Source organism: Salvelinus sp. IW2-2015, unplaced genomic scaffold (genome assembly GCF_002910315.2).
Source record: "Salvelinus sp. IW2-2015 unplaced genomic scaffold, ASM291031v2 Un_scaffold16552, whole genome shotgun sequence".
Taxonomy (NCBI): Eukaryota; Metazoa; Chordata; class Actinopteri; order Salmoniformes; family Salmonidae; genus Salvelinus; species Salvelinus sp. IW2-2015.
Window position 1 is genome coordinate 47476 of NW_019957641.1, and position 19472 is coordinate 66947.

Genomic DNA, 19472 nt, shown 5'->3' on the forward strand with positions numbered 1-19472 from the left:
AGGTGAGGAAAACCTGTTTTTGTCTTTGTACTTATGGGGTATTGTGTGTAGATTGAGGAGAGAAAAAAACAATTTAATCAGTTTTAGAAAAGTAGGCTGTAACGTAACAAAACGTGGAAAAAGTCAAGGGGCCTGAATACTTTCCAAATGCACTGTAGATGAAGGGGAAGAGGCAGGTTAAAGAAGGATTTTTAAGCCTTGAGACAATTGAAATGTGGATTGTGTATGTGTGCCATTCAGAGGGTGAATGGGCACAAGACAAAATATTTAAGTGCCTTTGAATGGTGTTTGCTAGTAGGTGCCAGCGCACTGGTTGTGTGCAGAAACTGCAACCCTGCTGGATTTTTCACGTTCAACAGTTTCCTGTGTGTATCAAGAATGGTCCACCTTGCTAAGAGACATCTAGCAACTTGATGCAACTGTGGGAAGCATTGGAGTCATATGGGCAAGCGCCCCTGTGGAACGCTTTCAACACCTTGTAGAGCTGTTTTTGAGGGCAAAGGGGATGCAACTCATTATTAGGAAGGTGTTCCTAATGTTTTATACACTCAGTGTGTGACCAGTATAGTCTACAAGGGGCTCAGTCTGTGTTTTCATTGAGTACCTGATTGCTAGCAGTTCTCATCGAATAGCATGCATTAGGAGGAGGGGGAGAGAGGGGCAGTCATTTCTGGAGATTTGGAACACTAGCAGAACCATTGATTGAAACAGGTATTGGGGCCTAATGAATCCCAAAGGGAAATACACCATAGAAACAAAATGGTTACAAAGGGATACTGTCATAATCATTTGTCTGTTGCATATTCTTCACTGCAGGGAAAGTAATGGTTCAGAAGGAGACGCTTGGACATGTGCTGGGGAGGCCACACACACACAAACACACACACTGTACACTCCAACTGTACACACATCCATCTCAAACTTGTCGCTCCATATGTAGGCCTATGACTCATCTCTTTTCACAGCATCTGTGCGTCTGCCTATTAGTAATTCAATGTTTTCCCTTGTTTTGATGAGGGAACATTGAGAGGCACTCTATTCTCCATTATCTCCATTTATGACACTCCAGAGCCAACAAAAGAGACTCCTTGTAGGCGTCTTCAACCAGACTAGAGCGCCGTAGTACCCGTGAAAATCTACATCATTCACATGTGTATATTCTCCCGTCATACCAAATGTCCTTCGAGTTAACAGTTAGCATGCTCATTCAATTGTCATTTTTACATCAGTGGCTTACATCACTAGAGGTCCATATAACGTTGATTCTATATAATTCACATGTAAACCCCCCGACATATTTATTTGGACAGTGAAGCTAAACTTAAAATGTGGCTCTATACTCCAGCATTTTGAATTTGAAATCAAATGTTCTATATGAGGCGACAGTACAGTACATCACTTTTATTTGAGGTTATTTTCATATCTGTTTTACTGTTTAGAAATGAAAGCACTTTATGTATCTAACTTTTGAATGTATCATAAGTATTTGGACAAATTCACTTATAGTGTATTTCATTTAGTCAAAAGTTTAGTTTTTGGTAACATGTAATGACTACATGAAGCTGTGACTCTACGAACTTGCTAATGGTAAGAGTTAGCATGTTTTGGGGCATGACCTTTGTGCATCTGTATTTCTCATCATTATTCACGATTATCTGTAATCATGGTAGCATCCACATTAAATGTAAAAGTGTTCGGAAACATATTGTTTTCTTATTACAATAAAGTAACACCAAAACGACCGTACATTATTTACCATTCATTTCTATTGGTCACAACATCATCTGAAACACACAACGACAACAAAAAACGGAAAATACATCCAACAAGTTTGTAGAGTCACAAGTTGATGTAGTCATTGTGTGCTCGATTTTGATTTGATTTATTAGGATCCCAACTAGCCGACGCCAATGGCGACAGCTAGTCTTACTGGGGTCCGACACATAACGAAGAAGACATTACAAGCAAAAGACTTTACAATTTACATACATTCAAAAGCACGACACAGTGTCGTGTGTGCATCTATCAGTTACAATACTGAACATGGCAGAGACATGCACACAACAAGTGGTCACATGGGGGAGAGGCGTTGCTGTATTAGTTTTTTTTTGAAACCAGGTTTGCTGTTCACTGCGCAATATAAGATGGAAGAAGTTCCGTGCACTCATGGCTCTGTATAATACTCTACGTTTCCTTGTATTTGTTTTGGACCTGGGGACTGTGAAAAGACCCCTGCGGGGTGTGTGTGTCAGTGCTGTGTGTAAGTTGACTATGCAAACCATTTGGAATTTCCAACACGTTCATGTTTCTTATAAAAACAAGAAGTGACGCACGCAGTCTTCCTAAACTTAGGAATATTGGTCCAAAATACTAAACTTTTGACTAAATGTAATACATTATAAGTGAATTTGTCGAAATACTTGACACCTTAAAATGTGCGGACTAGATACATAAATTGCATTTATTCTAAACAATATAAGAGATATGTATGAAAATATCCCCACAAATAAAAGGTGATATTCTGTACCGTTGCCTCATATAAAACATTCAATCTCAAATCCAAAGTGCTAGAGTATAGAGCCAAATAAAAATGTAACTTCACTGTCCAAATAAAGAGGAGTGTATGTATTCTAACCTAACGCCTTCATGTTAGCACTCCACTTTCTTATCAGTGGCTGGCCAGTTAAGTCCTGTTGATATCACACTGTTGATATCATCACACTGTTGCTTCAGTGAACACGTTTTTCTGATGTTTAATTATAGGCCCCCTCTCAAATAGTTAAAATAAAGTTACATTCAAAAATATATCTAGATGTTTATGTGTCTGTCTGTGTGGCCTCTCCAGCATGTGCACAAGTGCCTCCCTCAACCATTACTTAAAGTTTAATGACTGACCATATGAAGTAACTAATGATAGACTATGTAACTATTTAGTAGACTATGATGTGGTCGTTTATTTTATGTGACATAGTGTTTACTTCATCAGTTTACTTCATTGAGTCCAATATCGCTACTTATTGACAGATGATATATAAAAAAATAATAATAATATATATACACACACTACCATTCAAAAGGTTTGAGGTCACTTGGCATGTCCTTGTTTTGAAAGAAAAGCAACAAAAAATTGTCCTTAAAATAACATCAAATTAGACAGAAATACAGTGTAGACATTGTTAACCTTGTAAATGACTATTGTAGCTGAAAATGGCGATTTTTTATGGAATATCTACACAGGCGTACAGAGGCCCATTATCAGCAACCATCACTCCTGTGTTCCAATGGCACGTTGTGTTAGCTAATCCAAGTTGATCATTTTAAAAGGCTAATTGATCATTAGAAAACCCTTTTGCAATTATGTTAGCACAGCTGAAAACTGTTGTGCTGATTAAAGAAGCAAATAAAACTGGCCTTCTTTAGGCTAGTTGTGTATCTGGAGCATCAGCATTTGTGGGTTCGATTACAGGCTCAAAATGGCCAGAAACAAAGAACTTTCTTCTGAAATTCGTCAGTCTATTCTTGTTCTGCGAAATGAAGGCTATTCCATGTGAGAAATTGCCAAGAAACTGAAGCTCTCGTACAACGCTGTGTACTACTCCCACAAACTGGCTCTAACCAGAATAGAAAGAGGAGTGGGAGGCCCCGGTCACAACGGCGCAAGAGGACAAGTACACTAGAGTGTCTAGTTTGAGAAACAGAAACATAATGTGTATCAAATATAAAATGGCTGCAGTCAGTCAGTAAATGAAATGTCAGTGTTACCCACATCTACTGTGTAGGCCCAGTACTCTCACCAACAGTGTTCAACACATGACAAACTCTATCCATGGCTTGCATATCCACGTTTGACTACCGATGTGAGTGTTTGCGTAGTTAGATCGCGCAGAGGAAAAGTGTAACTTGCTGCACACCGTACTGCTAGGCTGCATTCCAGGCCCCATAGAGCTCTGGTCAAAGTAGTACATTATATATGGAATAGGGTACCATTTGGGACGCACACTAGTCTGCTACTGCAAGGGAGTGGGGGAGTCATGTTCGTGGCTCGGCATTCAAAGCTCAACTTTTCTGGTTAGATTTGACAGCTTGTGAGTATCATGCTGCTGCTGCGAACACACACACACACACACACACACACACACACACACACACACACACACACACACACACCCAAAGACAACGGTGGTGACGCTGTAGTCCGGTTTGCAGGGGTCCGGGGACCTGGTGTCGTTGAGCCAATCAGGTAGCTCCAGGAGGGAGTCATTGGTCAAACCCGGCATGAGGATGGGGTTGTAGATGTAGTCCAGCCTCTGCTGCTCCTTATTCCAAAAGATCTCGCTGGTCATCTGCTTCCTCCAGAACCTCTTGGAGGGAATGCGCAGCTTCCGCTGGTCCCCCTTGTCCTGGCCCAGGTTCCGAGACACGCCCACGAGGATGAAGACGAAGACGTTGAGCATCATCATCACACACAGCACCCTGGTTTTCTTCCGGCAGCCGTGCATCTTGGCTCTCTGCAGTCTCCGGACCTGGACAGGAAGTGATAGAGACAAACAGGAAGTAAGAGACCAAACCCAGAAGTTACAGACTTACAACGTACAGAGTATGAAGCGACCATAACGAGATCGGCAGACTTACAACAAACCTAGACGGCATGGGCCCATTCAGAAACATAGTGAAAGGTAGTTGTGGGCCACAGCTGGTGGCCTACGGTTTTGAGGCAGTAGACTTAAGGAGAAATGTTTGAAGGTAAAGCAGGTTAGAGGGCCTTCTTGTTCAGTGTGTTGTTTGTGTCCGAGCCGGACCCAGCAGCAGCCGCATACCAGCCCGCTTTTCATCCCCTAATCCTCGAGGAATGAGTTGTGCACACTTTTCTTTATCCCTTCTTTATTTCCTTCTCTTCCTCCCTCTCTTTTTACAATGCCCAGACTAGCATCATCATGCTCAACTCTCCTCATGACACCAATTACAGGTGTCAGTGTGTCAGTGTAATCTCAGGCTAAACTGGCCTCCCCACACAAAAGGGCACTGGCATGTAAGGAATCTCTATGGTTGTGCAATGTTAACCGAGTGTAAAATTTGCTACATGGGGTCAAACTGTTCTAAGAAAACAAACAGAGCCTCGGATAGAAGCAGCAAATGCTGTGATTAATCATAAAAAGTACAACAATGGTAATTACTTCATTTAACACGTCTCCTTATATATTTCCAATTTGAAAGTGAGAGTGAACATACAGCTTTGTGTTTCAAGCACCATGATCCAACCCACTGAGACATTGTAACCACTGTTAGTTCCTCCCGCTGTATCACATGATATCTAGCATATTACCTGTGAGTAGCAGGAAATTACTGGTCAGGCTGTTCCTGTGGTCCCGACCCAGACCTTCTTAGCCCATGTGGGTCTCCTGCATGGGAGAAGGGCCCAGAAAGGGGAACTGGAACAGGACTGGTGTTCCTGCAGCAGCCACCTGGATACAAACAACAAAAAACACACAAGCCCACAACATGTCAACAACACTGCTGTTTTTCCTCAGGAAAGGCAAGCTTTTTCTCAAGGGGTTATTATAGGACAGTAGACATGCTTATACACTCCCTACTTTAGCTAAGCCCTACACACAAGTAACTACAAATCCCAACAAAGAACCTGGTTACAACCAAGGTGGTGTTGTAGTTCCTAGAGGTATTGTTGTCGTCAACAACTATCTGGGTGTCACTATTTCTGTTTGCTGTCGATCGTCTACTCGAACCGTCACTGTAGATCATCTACTGAAAGCAATGGAATCCTGTACCTTTGACCTCAAGAGGTTCTTACTTGTGAAAGTAGACGGAGGAATCTTTAGCCTTTTAGGAAATGACGGTTTGCTGATCGGCATGGCACCTCTTTAACAAAACTAGACAGAGAGGTAGGCTACGGTAATTCAAAACATTGCTCTGCTGTGTGCGTGTGTGTGTGTCTGCGTGTGTGTTCAGCAGCAGCATGATACTCACAAGCTGTCAAATCTAACCAGAAAAGTTGAGCTTTGAATGCCGAGCCACGAACATGACTCCCCCACTCCCTTGCAGTAGCAGACTAGTGTGCGTCCCAAATGGTACCCTATTCCATATATAATGTACTACTTTGACCAGAGCTCTATGGGGCCTGGAATGCAGCCTAGCAGTACGGTGTGCAGCAAGTTACACTTTTCCTCTGCGCGATCTAACTACGCAAACACTCACATCGGTAGTCAAACGTGGGATATGCAAGCCATGGATAGAGTTTGTCATTGTTGAACACTGTTGGTGAGAGTACTGGGCCTACACAGTAGATGTGGGTAACACTGACATTTCATTTACTGACTGACTGCAGCCATTTTATATTTGATACACATTATGTTTCTGTTTCTCAAACTAGACACTCTAGTGTACTTGTCCTCTTGCGCCGTTGTGCACCGGGGCCTCCCACTCCTCTTTCTATTCTGGTTAGAGCCAGTTTGTGGGAGTAGTACACAGCGTTGTACGAGAGCTTCAGTTTCTTGGCAATTTCTCACATGGAATAGCCTTCATTTCGCAGAACAAGAATAGACTGACGAATTTCAGAAGAAAGTTCTTTGTTTCTGGCCATTTTGAGCCTGTAATCGAACCCACAAATGCTGATGCTCCAGATACACAACTAGCCTAAAGAAGGCCAGTTTTATTGCTTCTTTAATCAGCACAACAGTTTTCAGCTGTGCTAACATAATTGCAAAAGGGTTTTCTAATGATCAATTAGCCTTTTAAAATGATCAACTTGGATTAGCTAACACAACGTGCCATTGGAACACAGGAGTGATGGTTGCTGATAATGGGCCTCTGTACGCCTGTGTAGATATTCCATAAAAAATCWGCCATTTTCAGCTACAATAGTCATTTACAAGGTTAACAATGTCTACACTGTATTTCTGATCAATTTGATGTTATTTTAATGGACAATTTTTTTGTTGCTTTTCTTTCAAAAACAAGGACATGTCCAAGTGACCTCAAACCTTTGAATGGTAGTGTGTGTATATATATTATTATTATTTTTTATATATATCATCTGTCAWTAAGTAGCGATATTGGACTCAATGAAGTAAACTGATGAAGTAAACACTATGTCACATAAAATAAACGACCACATCATAGTCTACTAAATAGTTACATAGTCTATCATTAGTTTACTTCATATGGTCAGTCATTAAACTTTAAGTAATGGTTGAGGGAGGCACTTGTGCACATGCTGGAGAGGCCACACAGACAGACACATAAACATCTAGATATATTTTTGAATGTAACCTTTATTTAACTATTTGAGAGGGGGCCTATAATTAAACATCAGAAAAACGTGTTCACTGAAGCAACAGTGTGATATCAACAGGGTGATATCAACAGTGTGATATCAACAGGACTTAACTGGCCAGCCACTGATAAGAAAGTGAGAAGTGCTAACATGAAGGACGTTAGGTTAGAAATACATACACTCCTCTTTATTTGGACAGTGAAGTTACATTTTTTATTTGGCTCTATACTCTAGCACTTTGGATTTGAGATTGAATGTTTTATATGAGGCAACGGTACAGAATATCACCTTTTATTTGTGGGGATATTTTCATACATATCTCTTATATTGTTTAGAAATAAATGCAATTTATGTATCTAGTCCGCACATTTTAAGGTGTCAAGTATTTCGACAAATTCACTTATAATGTATTACATTTAGTCAAAAGTTTAGTATTTTGGACCAATATTCCTAAGAGTTTAGGAAAGACTGCGTGCGTCACTTCTTGTTTTTATAAGAAACATGAACGTGTTGGAAATTCCAAATGGTTTGCATAGTCAACTTACACACAGCACTGACACACACACCCCGCAGGGGTCTTTTCACAGTCCCCAGGTCCAAAACAAATACAAGGAAACGTAGAGTATTATACAGAGCCATGAGTGCACGGAACTTCCTTCCATCTTATATTGCGCAAGTGAACAGCAAACCTGGTTTCAAAAAAACTAATAAAGCAACACCTCACAGCACAACGCCTCTCCCCCATGTGACCTACTTGTTGTGTGCATGTCCTGCCATGTACAGTATGTGTAACTGATAGATGCACACACACGACATGTTYGTGCTTTTGAATGTATGTAAATTGTAAAGTCTTTTGCTTGTAATGTCTTCTTCGTTATGTGTCGGACCCCAGTAAGACTAGCTGTCGCCATTGGCGTCGGCTAGTTGGGATCCTAATAAATCAAATCAAAATCCGAGCACACAATGACTACATCAAGCTTGTGACTCTACAAACTTGTTGGATGTATTTTCCGTTTTTTGTTGTCGTTGTGTGTTTCAGATGATGTTGTGACCAATAGAAATGAATGGTAAATAATGTACGGTCGTTTTGGTGTTACTTTTATTGTAATTAAGAAAACAATATGTTTCCGAACACTTTTACATTTAATGTGGATGCTACCATGATTACAGATAATCGTGAATAATGATGAGAAAGCTACAGATGCACAAAGGTCATGCCCCCAAAACATGCTAACTCTTACCATTAGCAAGTTCGTAGAGTCACAAGCTTCATGTAGTCATTACATGTTACCAAAAACTAAACTTTTGACTAAATGAAATACACTATAAGTGAATTTGTCCAAATACTTATGATACATTCAAAAAGTTAGATACATAAAGTGCTTTCATTTCTAAACAGTAAAACAGATATGAAAATAACCTCAAATAAAAGRTGATGTACTGTACTGTCGCCTCATATAGAACATTTGATTTCAAATCCAAAATGCTGGAGTATAGAGCCACATTTTAAGTTTAGCTTCACTGTCCAAATAAATATGTCGGGGGGGTTTACATGTGAATTATATAGAATTCAACGTTTACTATGGACCTCTAGTGATGTAAGCCACTGATGTAAAAGTGACAATTGAATGAGCATGCTAACTGTTAACTCGAAGGACATTTGGTATGACGGGAGAAATATACACATGTGAATGATGTAGATTTTCACGGTTACTACGGCGCTCTAGTCTGGTTGAAGACGCCTACAAGGAGTCTCTTTTGTTGGCTCTGGAGTGTCATAAATGGAGATAATGGAGAATAGAGTGCCTCTCAATGTTCCCTCATCAAATACAAGGGAAAACATTGAATTACTAATAGGCAGACGCACAGATGCTGTGAAAAGAGATGAGTCATAGGCCTACATATGGAGCGACAAGTTTGAGATGGATGTAGTGTACAGTTGGAGTGTACAGTGTGTGTGTTTGTGTGTGTGTGGCCTCCCCAGCACATGTCCAAGCGTCTCCTTCTGAACCATTACTTTCCCTGTCAGTGAAGAATATGCAACAGACAAATGATTATGACAGTATCCCTTTGTAACCATTTTGTTTCTATGGTGTATTTCCCTTTGGGATCCATTAGGCCCCAAATACCTGTTTCAATCAATGGTTCTGCCTAGTGTTCCATATCTCCAGAAATGACTGCCCCTCTCTCCCCCTCCTCCTAATGCATGCTATTCGATGAGCAACTGCTAGCAATCAGGTACTCAATGAAAACACAGACTGAGCCCCTTGTAGACTATACTGGTCACACACTGAGTGTATAAAACATTAGGAACACCTTCCTAATAATGAGTTGCATCCCCTTTTGCCCTCAAAACAGCTCTACAAGGTGTTGAAAGCGTTCCACAGGGGCGCTTGCCCATATTGACTCCAATGCTTCCCACAGTTGCATCAAGTTGGCTAGATGTCCTTAGCAAGGTGGACCATTCTTGATACACACAGGAAACTGTTGAACGTGAAAAATCCAGCAGGGTTGCAGTTCTTGACACAAACCAGTGCGCCTGGCACCTACTAGCAAACACCATTCAAAGGCACTTAAATATTTTGTCTTGCCCATTCACCCTCTGAATGGCACACATACACAATCCACATTTCAATTGTCTCAAGGCTTAAAAATCCTTCTTTAACCTGCCTCTTCCCCTTCATCTACAGTGCATTTGGAAAGTATTCAGGCCCCTTGACTTTTTCCACGTTTTGTTACGTTACAGCCTTATTCTAAAACTGATTAAATTGTTTTTTTCTCTCCTCAATCTACACACAATACCCCATAATGACAAAGCAAAAACAGGTTTTTATATATTTTTGGCAAATTAATAAAAAAGGTAAAACTGAAAAAAGACATATTTACATAAGTATTCAGACCCTTTACTCAGTACTTTGTTGAAGCACCTTTTTGCAGTGATTACAGCCTCGAGTCTTCTTAGGTATGACGCTACAAGCTTGCCACACTTGTATTTGGGTAGTTTCTCCCATTCTTCTCTGCACATCCTCTCAAGCTCTGTCAAGTTGAATGGGGAGCGTTGCTGCATAGAGATTTTCAGGTCTCTCCAGAGATGTTCGATCGGGTTCAAGTCTGGGCTCTGGCTGTGCCACTCAAGGCCATTCAGAGACTTATCCCAAAGCCACTCCTGCGTTGTCTTGGCTGTGTGCTTAGGGTCGTTGTCCTGTTGGAAGGTGAACCTTCGCCCCCAGTCTGAGGTCCTGAGCACTCTGAAGTAGGTTTTCATCAAGGATCGCTCTGTAGTTTGCTCCATTCATCTTTCCCTTAATCCTGACTGGTCTCCCAGTCACTGTCGCTGAAAACCATCCCCACAGCATGATTCTGCCACCACCATACTTTTAGGTGCCTTTTGGCAAACTCCAAGCGGGCTGTCATGTGCCTTTTACTGAGGAGTTGCTCCCATCTCCCCAAAAATCCAAGATGGCATAGCAGTCATGCCACTTTGTCTTCGTCTTGTCGTGTCCCGTGTATATATMTTTTTATATATTTTTTCTTCGCATATATGTTTTAATATTTTTCTTAATCTCAACTTCAACATACTCTTCTGCAACCCGCCTCACCCAATGTGGTATGGATCTGCTATTTTCTTTACTTTAGAACCGGAACCCCCAACAGAAAGTACTAGCTAGTAGTCAGCTAGCCACTGCTAGTGGTCATCAGCTAACCTTTAGCCCGGACAACTCCTGCCAGTTTGCACAACGCGATTCAACCCAGAGCGTATCGGACTTCTTCTTCTCCATATCCCCGGATTCCTACCGCAAGCTCTGAACCTCTTCACCTGGATCATCGCAGCTAGCAAGCTACTATCCCATTGGCTTCTCCTGGCTAACATCTCTGTCCTGAAGCAAGCACCAATTAGCCTGGAGCTAGCCTATGCTAGGCCCATCTCCCGGCTAGCTGAAGAGGTCCATCAGCCACTCCTTGGGCTACAATACCTATTTTGCCAATTGGCCTGGGCCTCTTTTATTGCCGATACGGAGCCCCACCGATCCAACACGACTGGACTACCAACGTAATCCGCCCGAGGGCGTTTTTCAACAGGCTCCTCCGTCGTGACGTCCCCTGAATGCCCATCTGCTAGCCTACTAGCCACGGCCAGGTTAGTGGTTAGTGATTGTCTTATTTCACTGTAGAGCCTCCAGCCCGGCTCAATATGCCTTAGCTAACCCTTTTGTTCCACCTCCCACACATGCAGTGACCTCACCTGGTTTAAATGAAGTCCCTAGAGACAATATCTCTCTCATCGTCCCTCAATGCCTAGGTTTACCTCCACTGTATTCACATCCTACCATACCTTTGTCTGTACATTATGCCTTGAATCTATTCTACTGCGCCCAGAAACCTGCTCCTTTTACTCTCTGTTCCCGAACGTACTAGATGACCAGTTCTTATAGCCTCTAGCCGTACCCTTATCCTACTCCTCTGTTCCTCTGGTGATGTAGAGGTTAATCCAGGTCCTGCAGTGCCTCGCTCCACTCCCATTCCCCAGGTGCTCTCGTTTGTTGACTTTTGTAACCGTAAAAGCCTTGGTTTCATGCATGTTAACATTAGAAGCCTCCTCCCTAAGTTTGTTTTATTCACATCTTTAGCACACTCTGCCAACCCGGATGTCCTAGCTGTGTCTGAATCCTGGCTTAGGAAGGCCACCAAAAACCCTGACATTTTCATTCCTAACTATAACATTTTCTGACAAGATAGAACTGCCAAAGGGGGCAGAATTGCTATCTACTGCAGAGATAGCCTGCAGACTTCTGTCTTACTATCCAGGTCTGTGCCTAAACAATTTGAGATTCTACTTTTAAAAATCCTCCTTTCCAGAAACAAGTCTCTCACTGTTGCCGCATGCTATAGACCACCTTCTGCCCCCAGCTGAGCCCCGGACACCATATGTGAATTGATTGCCCCCCATTTATCTTCAGAGCTCGTGCTGTTAGGTGACCTAAACTGGAACATGCTTAACACCCTGACCATCCTACAATCTAAGCTTGATGCCCTCAATCTCACACAAATTATCAATGAACCTACCAGGTACAACCTCAAATCCGTAAACATGGGCACCCTCATAGATATCATCCTAACCAACCTGCCCTCCAAATACACCTCTCCTGTATTCAACCAGGATCTCAGCGATCACTGCCTCATTGCCTGCGTCCGTAATGGGTCTGCGGTCAAACGACCACCCCTCATCACTATCAAACGCTCCCTAAAACACTTCAGCGARCAGGCCTTTCTAATCGACCTGGCCCAGGTATCCTGGAAGGATATTGACCTTATCCCGTCAGTAGAGGATGCCTGGTTGTTCTTTAAAAGTGCTTTCCTCACCATCTTAAATAAGCATGCCCCATTCAAAACATTTTAGAACCAGGAACAGATATAGCCCTTGGTTCACTCCAGACCTTACTGCTCTTGACCAGCACAAAAACATCCTGTGGCGTTCTGCATTAGCATCGAATAGCCCCCKTGATATGCAACTTTTCAGGGAAGTTAGGAACCAATGTTCTGAAAGAGCTGCAAAATCTGGACCCCCTACAAATCAGCCGGGCTAGACAATCTGGACCCTCTCTTTCTAAAATTATCCGCCGAAATTGTTGCAACCCCAATTACTAGCCTGTTCAACCTCTCTTTCGTATCRTCTGAGATCCCCAAAGATTGGAAAGCTGCTGCGGTCATCCCCCTCTTCAAAGGGGGAGACACTCTAGAACCAAACTGCTACAGACCTATATCTATCCTACCCTGCCTTTCTAAGGTCTTCGAGAGCCAAGTTAACAAACAGATCACCAACCATTTTGAATCCCACCGTACCTTCTCCGCTATGCAATCTGGTTTCCGAGCTGGTCATGGGTGCACCTCAGCCACGCTCAAGGTCCTAAACGACATCATAACCACCATCAATAAGAGACATTACTGCGCAGCCGTATTCATCGACCTGGCCAAGGCTTTCGACTCTGTCAATCACCACATTCTTATCGACAGACTGAACAGCCTTGGTTTCTCAAATGACTGCCTGGCCTGGTTCCCCAACTACTTCTCCGATAGAGTTCAGTGTGTCAAATCGGAGGGCCTGTTGTCCAAACCTCTGGCAGTCTCTATGGGGTGCCACAGGGTTCAATTCTCAGGCCGACTCTTTTCTCTGTATACATCAATGATGTCACTCTTGCTGCTGGTGATTCTCTGATCCACCTCTACGCAGGCAAGCACCATTCTGTATACTTCTGGCCCTTCTTTGGACACTGTGTTAACTAACCTCCAGACGAGCTTCAATGCCCTACAACTCTCCTTCCGTGGCCTCCAGCTGCTCTTAAATGCAAGTAAAACTAAATGCATGCTCTTCAACCAATCACTGCCCACACCTGCCCGCCCGGCCAGCATCACTACTCTGGACAGTTCTGACTTAGAATATGTGGACAACTACAAGTACCTAGGTGTCTGGTTAGACTGTAAACTCTCCTTCCAGACTCACATTAAGCATCTCCAATCCAAAATTAAATCTAGAATCAGCTTCCTATTTCGCAACAAAGCATCCTTCACTCATACTGCCAAACATACCCTCGTAAAACTGACTATCCTGCCGATCCTTGACTTCAGCGATGTCATTTACAAAATAGCCTCCAACACTCTACTCAACAAATTGGATGCAGTCTATCACAGTGCTATCCGTTTTGTCACCAAAGCCCCATATACTACCCACCACTGTGACCTGTATGCTCTCGTTGGCTGGCCCTCGCTTCATATTCGTCGCCAAACCCACGGGCTCCAGGTCATCTATAAGTCTTTGCTAGGTAAAGCCCCACCTTATCTCAGCTCACTGGTCACCATAGCAGTACCCACACGTAGCACGCGCTCCAGCAGGTATATTTCACTGGTCACCCCCAAAGCCAATTCCTACTTTGGCCGCCTTTCCTTCCAGTTCTCTGCTGCCAATGACTGGAACGAATTGCAAAAATCACTGAAGCTGGAGACTCATATCTCCCTCACTAAGTTTAAGCACCAGCTGTCAGAGCAGCTCACAGATCACTGCACCTGTAAATAGCCCATCTGTAAATAGCCCATCCAACTACCTCATCCCCATACAGTTATTTATTATATATATCTTTTTTGCTCCTTTGCACCCCAGTACCTCTACTTGCACATTCATCTTCTGCACATCTATCACTCCAGTGTTTAATTGCTAAATTGTAATTATTTCGCACACTATGGCCTATATATTGCCTTATCTTACCTCATTTGCACACTGTATATAGACTTTTTTCTATTATGTTATTGACTGTATGTTTGTTTATTCCATGTGTAACTCTGTTGTTGTTTGTTTTGCACTGCTTTGCTTTATCTTGGCCAGGTTGCAGTTGTAAATGAGAACTTCTTCTCAACTAGCCTACCTGGTTAAATAAAGGTGAAATATATCAAATACAAATCTGCCCACTCTACCATAAAGGCCTGATTGGTGGAGTGCTGCAGAGATGGTTGTCCTTCTGGAAGGTTCACCCATCTCTACAGAGGAACTTTGGAGCTCTGTCGGAGTGACCATTGGGTTCTTGGTCACCTCCCTGACCAAGGACCTTCTCCCCCGATTGCTCAGTWTGTCCGGGCAGCCAGCTCTAGGAAGAGTCTTGGTGGTTCCAAACTTCTTCCATTTAAGAATGATGGAGGCCACTGTGTTCTTTGGGACCTTCAATGCTGCAGACATTTTTCGGTACCCTTCCCCAGATCTGTGCCTCGACACAATCCTGACTCAGAGCTCTACGGGCAATTCCTTCAACCTCATGACTTGGTTTTTCCTCTTACATGCACTATTGGATGTTATCTACACAGGTGTGTGCCTTTCTGAATCATGTTCAATCAATTGAATTTATGACAGGTGGACAAAGCAAAGGGTCTGAATACTTATGTTGTTGGCTACTGTTTCAAATACTAATTATTTTCAAATGTAAGTCACTATATTTATAGAACATTATATGAAAAGGGCCCATTTGGTCGCAATTAACTAGCTAGATTTCTCAGAGATCAAACTATATTYCAACAAAATAATGTTGCAAGAATGCTAATCCTATCTGTTTCTAACTACAGAAACAATTTCTGAACAATAAGAGATGGTGGATGTCATGGCTTKATGAAATTACATTGAACGACCCATTATGAAGTAATTATCAACAGTTACTATGTTCATTACAGGTGATAAACTGTCAACTTTCCCCTAGAAACAATGTTTGATTAATGGTTAAAGTAATGATTATTCGTTATATAATCTAACATTGATCAAATACTCGTATTTATAGGAGCAAAACTGATGGAAGCAAAATTAATAACGTTCATWTGTTTTTCCTATCTGGCATACGTAGCTATGKTGGCGTTGCAATATTAGAATCTAATATAATTTTTGCTATAGCAGCAGGACTCAAACGCAATTAATGGTCTTCTAAGTTATAATATGCTAACCAAAACGGTTAAACAGCATGTATTCTCTAAACCTGGTTGCTATACTTTACCTGAATAGCAAMGTTTCCAATCCAAGGAGCCACATCTTGGCCCGCAGCCTATAGTGTAGCCTACAAAACGAGTCTATATGAATATGATCCTTTTTCCGAAAAAAGTTACAAGAAGCATAACTTTAGAGTGAGGTGCCTATGCTCACTATAAGCAATCCGTGTTCGTTTAATATTTCACAGATCACAGTAGCAGTCCTGTGTAAAGTGAAAGTCAATGCMTTGCCAAAATGAGAGAGAAAGAACACGCCTTAAGTAATGTTCTAGGTCTGTTCCTCTCTGATACCGACTTCTACTCACCCTCCGCATTTTCAGGRAGAGGAAAATTCCAGCCTGCGTTCAGATCAGTGGGAGAAAAAATTATATTCGTATTTTTTTTCTTAGCGTAACGTTTGAGGGGCACGACTCCTCCTTGAATTATGTGACGTACCCTTTGATATTAACTAGGGGCAGCGTGTTTCCTTTTCTTGTGTACTTTACTGAATATGTTGGGAGAGCATGTCATTTAGACTTCTCATATTGTAAAACCAAGGTAGAGCACTTTCATTTGCCTCGCTATACAAGTAGACAGAGACCGAATGAGCGAATTCAGTTGAATGCATAGTATACATGGCTTCAAATATTGTTTCAGTTAATGTTGTTTGTTGAGGATCACTGACAATGACTAACCCACATCCTCATGTCACCCTCCCCCAAGTCAACTCAGTTATTACAGTGTTTCTGTCGCAGGTTGTAATTTATTGTCATGAATCTTGCCCTGGAGGCAGCTCTACCGAGTGGTCACTATAGCTCGCACAGCCACAGTCATAAAATCGGATTTTAAAACTAACTCTAACCTTAATTAACCACACCAATAACACTAAAAATAATAATTGGCGACCCCACTAGGCCAATTTGTACTTTGCAGCTGGCGCAGTTAGCGTAAATCGCTCAGTTCTGCCTCCAGGGCAAGATTCATGACAATAAATGTCAAACAGCGTTTCTGTCTTGCTTTTACAGAACCAAAAGCTCCACTGTGATTACCATCTATTTTATGAGCTTGCGGTCCCAAGTTCMTATATGGACTCCATAATTAAATGTGTTGTTTGTATCTTTATGGGTAGATATAGTATATACACTGTATACAAAACATTAAGAACACCTTCCTAATGTGGAGTTGCACCACCCTTTGCCCTCAGAACAGCATCAATTTGTTGGGGCATGGACTCTACAAAGGTATTGAAAGTGTTCCACAGGGATGCTGGCCCATGTTGACTCCAATGCTTCCCACTGTTGTAATGTTGGCTGGATGTCCTTTGGGTGATGGACCATTCTTAATACAGACAGGAAACTGTTGAGCGTGTAAAAACCCAGCAGCATTGYAGTTCTTGACACTCAAACTGGTGCACCTGGTACCTACTACCATAACCCGTTCAAAGGCACTTCAATCTTTCGTCTTGCCCAGTCACCTTCTGAATGGCACACATGCAAAATCCCTGTCTCAAGGCTTACACATCCTTCTTTAATCTGTCTCCTTCCCTTCATCTACACTGATTGAAGGGGATTTAACAAGTGACATCAATAAGGGATCATAGCTTTCACCTGTATTCACCTGGTCAGTCTATCATGTACAGAGCAGGTGTTCCTAATGTTTTGTATACTGTAAGTGACAGGGTTTCATTTACAAAATGCAATGCTCTATACTGAAATACATAGTTTTCAAATGAATGACTAAACAAAATTGGCTGCAGATTTCAGTGAAATATAGTAGGATGTAATGTTAGATGAAATGTTTTAGAAGGTAAATCCTCTTATGGAGAGGTTTCGGCCGGTGATTCAAGACTACAGGGGTTTCCGGTACACTATCTCTGCCTCACACATCTGAACTTTGTCTTTACAGTAATCTTATAGTAAGTCCTCTTAACATAACTTTTTCAGCAGTGTCCCTCTGGCAGTTTCACCCTTCAGGGAAGAGGGAAGTTGAGGTGGTGTGAGCTTTTTCTTTACTTGAGAATGGCAAAAGCCCTGTTCTCCAGTCAACCTCAACACCATTAAGACTCTCTAAAAGGAAGTGACAATGCAATTAAATCCATTTCAAGCCTCTCAAAGCTCCTAATTTCCCAGTTCAATAGTCAACTCTGGTTGCGACACACACACACACACACACACACACACACACACACACACACACACACACACACTTGCTTGCTTATTTACATATTAACTAGATTCAACTTTGAGTGTCACCACCCCACCTGTATTTGGCAGAACTCTATAGTACAGTTGTCATGCTTGTTCATAACTGGTAGTGTGTGGTATTAAGCACTCAAATGAGTGACAACCGTATTTGGCAATAGTACGGGGCCTTAAGTATTCGTGCCAAATTCTCTCTATCAGGAGATCATGTCAAATTGAAAATGCATCATCTTGTCCACTCCTGGGCCTGTCCAAGGAAACCATTAGTGCTTAGGTACCTGCTGGATTGAGATGCGTGTTATCCATGTTGTTCAGGTGCCAAAAAGACCCGAACGCATAAGATTTCACGCTGTAACATTTTGTTTACTAATAGGAGTTGGACAGAGTGAAAGCCGTGTGAGATTGGTGAGCTCTGAGTAACCACAACACAACCACTGTTACCATGGCCTCCTCCACTTTATCTGCTAATGCAGTGGACCCCATCTAACATGCACTAACACGATGAAAGACGAGGAACGTGCATGGGAGGCAGAACCCTTGCTGCTTGTCTCGAAATACAAGGCAGASTCAAACACAAAAKAATGACTACAGGCTGGTATAATTGGGTTAGCTGGAAAGTCAATTTCTTTATCGCCTGTCGTAAACATGGTCTGATGCCATAATTACAACTAGAACTCAGTCTGATTTATTTATAACTGCTAATTGAATGTCTCTGGGTCTAAGTCCCAATTAGCACCCTATTCTCTACACAGTGCACTACTTTTGACAGAGCCCTATGGGCCCAAATGTAGTGCACTATATAGGAAATATGATGTAATTTGGGAGGCAACCAGGGATGTAGGCAGGGAGTCTACGGAGTCATGCTTTCATCAGCGAGCACTTTCAAGCCTAAACCATCACACGCCCCTGCGCTAGTCCTTAACCAAAGCCCACTCCTTRCAAAAAATTCCCTCTTGAACTCTGGTAAACTTTGGACACTGTCCATGTGACTCAATGGTACACATGCTGTTACATTACAAGCTGGGATTGGTCCAAATAGAACCAAACAGTGATGAGTCGTCAGTAATGCCTTTGAGATCTAGATGTTACAGTATGACAGCTGTAGCCGTCTGTTGTCTAATCCACATCCAGTTTAAAGCAGTTGTAAAATGGGACCTCCAAGTCCCATGTAAGGCTGACACCTCCAGGCTGAGATGTTTGGCTAGAGTGCTGGGTTTCTCTTCGGGTTACGTAGTTGGCAGTGCCTGGATGACGTAGTTGACTTGGGTTACGGAGTTGACAATGACTGGATTAGAGCTGACTTTGGTTACTTAGTTGACGGCGAGAGGGTGTGAATGTACACTAGAAGACTAGTGGGTTACAGGGCCTACAGGTCAGCTCAGCTCACGGCAGATGAGTAAGCCACCAAATCTTCAACCTGCCCCTTGTGACTACAATCATCATGTCACACAACCGCATTAAAGATACCAAGATAAGGCCTGAAATCTTCC

At 42.3% G+C, this 19472-nt stretch overlaps 2 protein-coding genes across 3 annotated transcripts in view; both read right to left on the reverse strand.

Moving 5' to 3' along the window:
* The window catches only part of LOC139027483 (N-acetyllactosaminide beta-1,3-N-acetylglucosaminyltransferase 2-like), a 6598-nt gene extending 658 nt beyond the window's left edge, over positions 1-5940 (reverse strand). The window contains exons 1-2 of the mRNA XM_070442741.1: positions 5324-5940; positions 4179-4523 (exon numbers count right to left, since the gene is read on the reverse strand). Of these exons, the coding sequence (XP_070298842.1) occupies positions 4179-4499 (321 nt within the window). The 5' untranslated portion in view covers positions 4500-4523; positions 5324-5940. The remainder of the gene's footprint in view (positions 1-4178; positions 4524-5323) is intronic.
* Positions 1-16302, reverse strand: part of LOC112080874 (N-acetyllactosaminide beta-1,3-N-acetylglucosaminyltransferase 2) — a 21204-nt gene extending 4902 nt beyond the window's left edge. Inside the window, exon 1 of one of the 2 annotated variants that reach the window (XM_024146804.2) lies at positions 16108-16302. The gene's annotated coding sequence lies outside the window, so the exon portion shown is untranslated. The other variant, XM_024146805.2, reaches the window with a different exon arrangement.
* Positions 16303-19472: the final 3170 nt, after the last annotated feature.